This window comes from Hirundo rustica, chromosome 16 (assembly GCF_015227805.2).
Source record: "Hirundo rustica isolate bHirRus1 chromosome 16, bHirRus1.pri.v3, whole genome shotgun sequence".
Classification (NCBI taxonomy): Eukaryota; Metazoa; Chordata; class Aves; order Passeriformes; family Hirundinidae; genus Hirundo; species Hirundo rustica.
The window spans coordinates 5,488,671-5,498,346 of NC_053465.1; the positions used below are offsets into that span (position 1 = coordinate 5,488,671).

At 43.4% G+C, this 9,676-nt stretch overlaps 1 protein-coding gene across 2 annotated transcripts; it reads left to right on the forward strand.

Moving 5' to 3' along the window:
- Positions 1–681: 681 nt before the first annotated feature.
- On the forward strand, positions 682–7,257 carry GID8 (GID complex subunit 8 homolog). Of its 2 annotated transcripts, none has more exons than XM_040079796.2 (5): positions 682–743; positions 1,892–2,021; positions 3,166–3,362; positions 3,864–4,061; positions 4,399–7,257. In XM_040079796.2, exons 2-5 carry the CDS (start codon positions 1,904–1,906, stop codon positions 4,570–4,572), a joined length of 687 nt encoding a protein of 228 aa, XP_039935730.1. In that variant the 5' UTR covers positions 682–743; positions 1,892–1,903; the 3' UTR covers positions 4,573–7,257. The 2 variants fall into 2 exon arrangements, with proteins under 2 accessions (XP_039935730.1, XP_039935731.1); XM_040079797.2 differs by lacking the exon at positions 682–743 and adding an exon at positions 1,096–1,257.
- Positions 7,258–9,676: the final 2,419 nt, after the last annotated feature.

Sequence of the window (9,676 nt, forward strand, 5' to 3'; positions counted from 1 at the left end):
TTAATTTGCTAAAATGTATAAATAGTAAGAATTTTTCATAATTAGTGTGCTGACTCTTCGGATTTGACTCCCATTACCCGTTTCTGCGCGGAACTGTAAATAAATACCTCGACTCTCTGTGTGGATTGGCTTCTTGTTCACCGGGTGCAAGAATCTATTTTGGCAACGTTGTGTTCCTGCGTTTTCTGCAGTGACCTACAAACCCCGGGTGGGTTCATCAGCGCCTCAGCAGCCACTACGCGTTTTGAGAGAGACCATCAATCCTCAGCCAGAACAGTTCCCAGCCCAGCCGATCAACACACGAGGAAACTGCCGGGGCCGCACAAGGACACCGCAGGCTGTGCCCTGCCCGTTTCCTTGGCAGATGGAGGGGCCACAGCTCCCACGGCCGCTCCCTAGAACCGCTGCTCGCACCGACCCCGCTGTGCCCGAGCACGAGCCGCCGCCGCCGAGCACGGCCCGGATCAGCCTCTGCCTCAACTGCTCGGCGGGGCTGGCGCTCAGTGCCGTGAGCCGAGCGCGGAGCGGGCGCGCCGGGCAGGAGGAGGAGGAGGCGGGCGCATCCCTCAGGGCCCCGTGCCCGCCATGGCAGCGCGGAGCCGCTCGGCGGCGGCGTGTTCTCGCCCGCTCCCAGCGCGCTGATTGGCCGCCAGCGCCGCTCTCGCGAGACCCGCGCGCCTGCGGCCCGGCGGAGGCGGCGGAGGCCCCGCGTTCGTGCGTCGGAGCGGCCCCGGGCGCGCGCGGTAAGATGGCGGCGGGGGGCCGCGTCGGCCTCGGGGCGCGGCGGGAGCGGGGCCCTCACCCTGAGCCGGACCCGCCGGCCCAGCCGGCGCTCGCCCGCCGCGGCTGCTGCGGAGGCGCCGGGCCTGTAGCGAGCTGGGCCCAGCCCTTCCGTGGCCCTATGGCCCGGGCCGGGCCGGGGCGGCGGGTGAAGCTGGGTCCGAAGCGAGCCGAGCGGAGCCGGGCCGCAGCATCAGCGCGGGGAGGCGGGAGCCCCCTTCCCCCAGCGCCGTTGCGGGCGGCGGAACGCGGGGCCGGGAGCGATCGGGGCCCGGGCGGGTCGTGCTCCCGCAGTCGGAGTTGGCGGGTGCGGGGCGGCTCCGGCCGCGGGTTAGAGAAGGGAGAACCTGTTGGAAGCCGCTCGGTATGAGGAGTCGCGCTGCCGCTCGGATTGTCTGACGGGGGTGGCGGTGCCTGTTGCTGTCGTTGTGGCCGCCTGTCCTCTGCTTTCGCTGCCCCCGTGGTCGTGACTTGGAGGTAGAAATCATTAAATGCGGCTTTGGTAAAATGCTTTGCCTACCAATCCGAACAAAAATGTCTAGGAGAATAGAGAAGATAATGTTTTAGTAGCGCTGACAGAAGAACTTTTGGGTACAGCGAAGCTGAGCTGGTAAAGCTTTGAGTTGTACACTGGATAATATATCATGGACAGTTTTGTAGCTGTGCAATATAGGGAGCTGTCCAAAGTTTTGGTGAAGATTTAAAGCAGATATTGTTTACATAGGCATTGCTGTAAGTGTTTGTCACAGTCTTGCTGGCTGGCTGTCAAACTCTCATTGGCTGGTTTCACACTGTGATGCTGCATGTCCTGTGTAAATTCTATGCAAGATTTATATGGAGTGGATTTAAGAGCAAGCACAAGAAGATGGTATTTGAATTCTTTATTCTGAGATTTCTGAAAGCAGCTTTAGAGCCTGGCAAATAGATAGGGAAGAGAGCAGGAATGAGGAGGAAAAAATGCAAAACTCTGGTTTAAGATAAAAGGGTCAATTTGGATTATTAATTTAAAAGAGCTCATAGAAAGCTCTAAGGATGACAGTAACACAATTCTTACACACATTAAACTTCTTTCTTCTTGAATCATGTTAAATGAGACACTCTTCTTTTGTAGTTGGAGTCCAGGATGAGTTATGCAGAAAAACCTGATGAAATCACGAAAGATGAATGGATGGAAAAGCTTAATAACTTACATATCCAGAGAGCAGACATGAACCGCCTTATCATGAACTACCTTGTCACAGGTAAAAACGGGTGGTAGTGCCTGGAGGCTCTTATTCTGTGTCACATACTTTATCAGTTTAGGGTAGAATATGGAACTGCCTGGAGTGGAATTAAGGGCTGTGAGAATTTTATGGTTGCTGTTGGCTTCTCTTAGCAAAGCCCAACTGCTCTGGTGTTCTCTTAGCTGCAGACCGACAAGGAATCAAGAGACTGAGCAGTTCTCATGGAATACAGATGACATTTATGAGCCTGAACTCTTCTGCTAAATGATAGAGAAAACAAAGTGTTTCCTGCAATGCTGTAAACATGACCTGCTTCTCCCTGATGTCCTTTTTTGTGCCATTGAAACAGCTCAAGATAAGTCGCTGTTGTTAAATAACAGTCTGAAAGCTGCAAGAACAACTATCAGAAGCAAGTTTTTAACTGGGCAGAAAGATAAACTCTGAAAGGGCACTGTAGTCAAAATAATTTGAGACCAGAATATTAACCCCTTCAGCACCTGGCCTGGCTTTATACTTGGAGCAGCCCAAACCCCTCAGGAATTGTTGCTAGTAATTAGGTGCATGCCATCCCAGGAAGCTGTGCTGGGGCGGAGGCATTTGTATCCATCTACACCCCTGTTTACAGGAGCGTAGGTGAGGCCTCTGGGTTGAAGCAAGAGCATATTAGTGGGTGGTATAAATCAGTTTTGTGTCCATGAATGCAAGACCTGGGATTTAAAAGAGCCGTTACAACATTAAATACAACACAAGAAAGCAAAGTTATATTTTCTTGTCAGAAAAACTGCTGCATCTGTGCAAACAGATCTGGGACTGGAAGGCGAAGCAAAACCACCCACTTGGAAATGTGACTTTCACAATCTCTTTGTGCAATAAGCACAGTGCTTTATTTAAGTATAAAACAGGTTTCCGTGTGAAGAGGTATTGGACTATAAGTTGCTTCCCTGGAGAGTGAGCACACATGAGTTCAGAATGAATTAAACATTCACTCTTAGATGCCTATTGGATAAATGACTTATATAGAGCAGAATTTTTCGCAATTTTGGTTAATCTTTAAACCGCCAAATTGCACAAGCAGCACTCAAATATTTTCATTTAAGCTGATAAGTTTTCTTCTAAAGTGTTTCATACAATACATCCTATGGGTAAAATGTTCCTATTTCAGAGGGCTTTAAAGAAGCAGCAGAGAAATTTCGGATGGAGTCTGGAATTGAACCCAGTGTGGATTTAGAGACTCTGGATGAAAGAATAAAAATCCGTGAGATGATCTTGAAAGGACAGATCCAGGAAGCCATTGCATTGATAAACAGCCTCCATCCAGAGCTGCTGGATACCAACAGATATCTCTACTTTCATTTGCAGGTGAGGACAGGTGACAGACTTTTATCTTTGCCTTAGAGTTTGCTGAGAGAATGGGAAAAGTGGTGAAGAAATTAAGGTTATGTTGGGAGGTTTGTGACTGAACATGGATGCAATTAATTATGGGTGGTCTTGGCATTTTTTTATAGCAGTGGGAAACTTTGTGGCATGGTACAGGAGCCACCATATACAGTTATTAACATAAAAACTTTTAACGGCAACTGTGGCCTGTGAGTTACCAGCTTCCAGTCGCTGTTGGTCTGAATTTAGTAACCCATCTTCTGAAACCCCATTACTGAAAAGCACCAAGTTCCCTTCTTCAGTAGATTTTGCAGCCAAGTTGCTGCTCCTTGTCTCACACGTTGAGAAGAATTGACCTCAAACTGTCAAATTACAGATTAGCGTTTGTCTCAAATTACACACCAGTGCCTGAATCTTCCAGGCTTGGAATAGTGGAGGTTTGTTAATTTGTCGGGCTAATACTGCTGTGTCTTTCGTGTGTAGCAACAGCACTTGATTGAACTGATTCGGCAGCGTGAGACAGAGGCAGCTCTGGAATTTGCTCAGACCCAATTAGCAGAACAAGGGGAGGAGAGCAGGGAATGCCTGACAGAAATGGAGCGCACGCTGGCTCTGCTTGCCTTTGATAATCCCGAAGAATCACCATTTGGAGACTTGCTGAACATGATGCAGCGACAGAAGGTAGTCCTTTCTCAAAGGGAACTGATGTCTTTTATATGTATGTTATGAAAATAAAATCTAAATATTTTTGAAATGCTTAGGAAAAACTTATATAGTGATACTCAAAAGAACAGAAGTGTTTCTTGAGCAAGGTTTAAAAAAATGGTGTTAATATATTCCAAATGTATTCAACTACTTGGCTCTCTTCCTTGCTTTCTCAGGCTCATAGTCTGTGGAGCTTTGTCCTGGCCATTTTTGAGGAATTAGCACACTAGGTGTGATCTTCCCAGTGCCTGTGTGACTTTAGCAATGTTAATTATGTGAAAACTGTCACTGAACTCCAGTTCTTCTTTTACAGGTATGGAGTGAGGTTAATCAAGCTGTTCTAGACTATGAAAATCGTGAATCAACACCCAAGTTGGCAAAATTACTGAAACTACTACTGTGGGCTCAGAATGAGCTGGACCAGAAGAAAGTGAAATACCCCAAAATGACAGACCTCAGCAAGGGGACGATTGAAGAGCCCAAGTAAAAAGTGTGCAGATGGACATAAAAAATCTTAGTACTGCACAGTATACATTTATATCAGTCTGTGACTGAAATATTTTTACTACAGTACAGCACTCAATTCAGATTTTTCAATGAACATCTAATTTGAAGGGAGAAAAGTCCCTTTTAAATGCTGCAAAAACTGCATTGAAAGGCGCTGTATCTCTTTGGAAGTCTGACTTAGGCTATGCACTATAATACATTTTTAAAAAAAAACAATTAAACAGGACAGGAAACATAGCATTTTTAAAAGTACAGAACTCAAGCTTTCTAATTGGCTGCTGATGCCTAGTTTAGTGGCCAGTGAGTTAATATGAAGTTATATTGGCAACTGTTCGGTTTAACTGTCTCCTGTTTGAAATGTGTATATAGAACAGTGAATATTTTCTACCTTTAAGTTATAGCCAGATATACATTCCCCTTAAAAGTAACTGGTCAAGTTTTCATCTATAAACTTTGCAGTAAGGTCAAACTTTTGCTTAGGAAATAGTGTACAAACTTGTAAATCATAATTTAAGGACTTTTGTTTTGTTTTGCTTTTTTTTCTTCCTTGTTTCTGACTTCTTGGTGCTTTATATGGTGAGAGCTATGTTCATAATGGATCAGTGACCCATCTTTTCAGGAGGAGTATTGATGGAAATAGGTTTTTTCTTAATATTCACAAATGACCAAAATGGCCCGAGGCATTTGAGGTTTTTTTTTTAACAGGGGCCTTTTTCCCCTCTGTTAAATTTGCAGCAATTCCAGGTGGCTGCTACAGCTTTGAAGGCCACTGGATGTCTGTAAGCTGAAAGACTTGGATTTGGAAATCAAGTGGTGGGGAGAGATGCTAGTTGAAGCCTCTGATGCATCATCTTGTGTAGGATCTGCCTTCATGCTTGCTGAATCAGAATTGTAGTTTTAGAGCTACTTGGGCTGTTTTTATGCCTTGAGCTAAGCAAAGCAGGGCTGTCTTAAACCAGAAATTTGCATTTTTTCACTTCTTCCATACCTTTCTGAAGAGATGCAGTTCATCCTCATCTGTATTTGTTTACTGACTGTCCTCACTCCAGTTAGAACTATAGTTTTAATGTGAAGTCCAGACTTTCAAGTCAACAAATTGTAATCTTCTGGGTATGGGATATTCTGGTCGAGCGATTGCAGCGCTGCACACTGGTTTATACCCAGTGGTAGGAAGCACTAATCTTGCCAAATCTATCTCTAGATTTTTTAGGTCTGTAGATCAAGTTTTGCCAAGCACAGAGCAAGCAGATGGGTGAAACAGTTTAACATCATGAGACACTGGCAGTTGTCGCACCAGTCCCATACTGTACATAATCTAGTCTTGTATGGTAGGTATTACCCTGTAGAATGAAACTTAGTTTTCACTAATTTTTACTGGAAAACTTAACGCATTAAACTGTATAAAGCTTTGCAGACACACCTGGCTTAGGGGAAACTAACAAAACCTGTAACTGATTGCATTACTGTGAACACTGTTTACTTGTGTAGCTATTTTTGGGGGGAAGCCATTGTTTGTTAAGCAGCTGTGAGAGATGCAGAGCGCCAAGGTTAAGCAAGATGATGGATGTAACGAAATCATTTGTTCCCATTTCTTACTGATCGTTCTGTTCTCCACTTTGAGGCATTTGTGGTAGTGAGGTCTTCAAGTTTATACATAACAAACAAGCTGTCAGTAGCCCCCCAGCTACAGCAGCACTCTGGCTTTCCTTCACCCAGGCTGGTTATTCTAACACCAGACTTTTAACAGTTGTGGGTTTGGTTGTTTTGGGTTTTTTTTAAATATTTTTTCTTCTTTCTTTTTGAAGTTGGTTGATGTCTGAAAACCATGTATAACTTTTAGTTTGTGAGAAACTGTATGGTTAATGTAACTTTGTTTAATAACAAACTACAGAAACAAAACTGGAATAGCTCTAATTTCTTCATGTAGAACTGATCAGCTTTTCCTTTGTGTTCTGACACTTGTGTTGTTGAATCTCCTGTAAAGCTTCTCCCAGGTGAAGTGGAAAGTGGTGCGGTTTTGTGGCATGATGAGCATTTTTCTCCATGAGAAATGCACTATTACAGCCCTGGGTGAGAAGTTCACTGTCCTCCTAGAACGCTACCTTAATTCCATAGAGTATTTGGGCAATGGTTGAGCATAGATTACTTGAATTTCCACTAGCTTGTTGCTTTTTTTTTTTTTTCCATTAAAAAAGAAACATGTTTTTTAAGGGGTTTAATATAAAATTAGTCTAGAACTATTTCACTTTGTTTTTATGAACATGCCACATTGATAAGCAGCTTTAATTTGTAAAGTTTTTGGTAACTGCAAGAAGATACTCGAAAGCTATGCATTTTAGAGAAAGCATAAAGGTAGTGATATTGGTACTTCTAAGGATCTTTATATTAGTGTATATAAAATAGTTTGCATATACAAATATAATATATAATCTGTTTGAAATATTCTTGAATTGTAGGGGCTGTGAAACATATTATAATTTATGGAAATATTGTACACAGTAAACAGATGTCTCAGTACACAAATGAATTTTTGTCATATGCATGAGAAGTGTCTTATTTGGTGACTACTAATGAATGGGCTTTTGTTAACCCATTTTTGTTAGATAACCACTTTAACAAATACTATTAAATGCCACTTTGATCAGTTTGCTTTAGTGTAAAAATACATATTTTGTTCCACTGAATTTAGAACAGTACGAAAATAACTTTTGTTATTTGCTCCAAACCCAACATTGGCAGACAGATCTGGTCATTAGAGATGGTGCCCTCATCCTCCCCCAGCTTTGCCTTTGATGAAAGCAAATAAGATTTTTTTTTTCATTCATGCTATGGATGTGGAGAAGCTGGATTGTAAAATATCCTGTCTTGTACTTTGCAGAAAGACTGCATAGCAAGTGTGTTTTGATTAGGCTACAAATCTCCCTCCTTCTCCCAAAGCCATCACCTCCCTGTAACTGTTTTTGCTGTTCCTGTGTTTTGTTTCTTCCTGTCAAATCTAAGCTGAGCTGTGGCTGCTTCTGTTGTACAAAGGAGGGATTTTGGAAGGGTGGGGGTTGACACACTTCCCTTAAGATGAAGTTGTAGTGTTTGAATTTTGTATAGCTGGAAAAGCAGGGGCTGCTGCACAGAAACTTTACAGCAGAATTTTGAGTAAAGCATTTCCTCTCAAGGCTTTTGAAGAGGCAAACATATACCTTTAATCCAGGTGAAGTACCCCTCTCTCTTTAAGATGACTTAATTGAAACACTTTCAGCTTCTTCCACCCACATTAAAAGAAAAATTGAGAAGAATTCTGCCTCCTTTCCACTCCTCGTAAATACAGGAAAAGCCACTACATTATTCCAGGGTGATTTTACTGTTTTTAATTTGTAAAATTCATGCTTTGTATGCTTGAGTATAAGCTTAAAGGCATTACTTAAAAAAAATCTTGGCTAGCTGCGTGTTGTTCGACTTATTTCAAACCGCCTTGTGTCCAAGTGGGTTACAAAGCTCTCATTAAATGGACTTGGATCCCTGTGTGTTGTGTCTTCACGGGAAGTGGGGCTGCTGCTGTCAGCCACGGCTGAGAGTATCCTTGAGAGCCAGAATAGAACAGGATGTGGAGTCCTGTGTGCCCTAAATCTGCCTTGAGGCTACAGGTTCTGACCTGCACTGCAGCTCTCTCTTCGCTCCAGAAGCGACACCGTGTCAGGAGTTGTTTCTCTTCTGCTGGCCTTAACAAAAAGGGACGAGGAGGGTTTGTAGGTTTTGTGTGAGATGGTGTCCCCAGCCCTGCCCCGTGCTGCGTGTGCTCAGCTGAGCGCAGACAGAACACAAAGCTCATGATCAGCACTCTTAAAAGGATTTGTACTTCTCCATGGGCACCTCCAGGTGCTACAAACTATTTTTATTCCTTTCTGCTCTCCTCCTGCCTCCACCTGCTAAAGTGAGGCACAAAGTTGGTCAAACCACTGGTGGGCTGCATGTTGATGCTTTCCAGCACCTCAGACCAGAAAGCCCTGTGTGTTCTGTTATGTTCTTCGTAAGGATTCCAACAATATCCTGCTGCCTTATCTCACCTGGATAATTGCTGCATGGAAGTTGCTGTTCATTTACAAGCAGGCTCAATTTGCCAACTTCTCTGATAATTTGCTTTTTTCCGTGTATTGCTGCCTAGTAATTTTGCCAAGTTGGCTTATTTATAGAAACCGACATGTGTTTTCATTGTGTGGAGAAGTTGTATTGAAACTGCTCTGGGTTAGTGAACTTTCAAGCTGCAGTCACTGTCCATTCAGGAGACAATTTTCCTTTGTGGAATGTATGAGCCTCTTGCTCCTTTCACACCCTTTCAGGATTTTTCTGTACTTCATAAAATCTTCAAATAATCCAACCTGTAAACTACAGGGATAGTAAATGTCAGGTCAAATATTAACACAAGAGTCTTTTGTTTGGTTTAATCTTTTGACAGATTAATCTGAACACAGGAAAAAATGAGAGGAGATTGTGTTCTTGTGTAAGATTTTCTTTAGTCAGCACCTGTCCTCTGAGCTGATTCCATTTGTCATTTAATCAGCTTGGTGGGAGGTTTGGTTATAGAAAATCATACAGCAGTAAAAGGAACGGTGTCTGTGTATTTACTCTTTAAACATTTATGTGAATGTGATGGATGTTGCACTCGAACGCTTTCAACTGCAGCTGGTTTGGACACTGAAAGTAGCTTCTTATCTGGGAGGCAGATTAGTCAAGCTCCTAATTGAAGAGGTAACACTGACCAGGACAAGGAGAGGAACCAAAGAGTACAAAAATAACGAAAACTTGTGCTTGATTTCCAAATGACTACTAACTCACTAAAAGTATCATTCATTGTTGCAGTGTCAGTGTTGGAAGCGTTTGCACCCCTGTGCCGTGAGACTGAACACACGATCTCTCATACCTGGCTATGAGTTCATACATTTTCTGGATCTGTGGTGACTCTACCATGCCCAAGGCCTCTTCAGTTCTTTTCTGAGCTTATAACATGGATTTCACTTCTGTAGTTAGATCAGAGTTCATTTCCCCTCCTGCCTCGAGTTAACTCCAAACATAGAAACAATTAAAAAAACCCC

Excerpts from the sequence above, each read along its gene's own strand:
- GID8 (XM_040079796.2), top strand. The coding sequence starts at position 1,904 with ATGAGTTATGCAGAAAAACCTGATGAAATCACGAAAGATGAATGGATG. Across the intron at positions 3,363-3,863 it reads ATCTCTACTTTCATTTGCAG|CAACAGCACTTGATTGAACT; the intron begins GTGAGGACAGGT and ends TTTCGTGTGTAG. Across the intron at positions 4,062-4,398 it reads ACATGATGCAGCGACAGAAG|GTATGGAGTGAGGTTAATCA; the intron begins GTAGTCCTTTCT and ends CTTCTTTTACAG.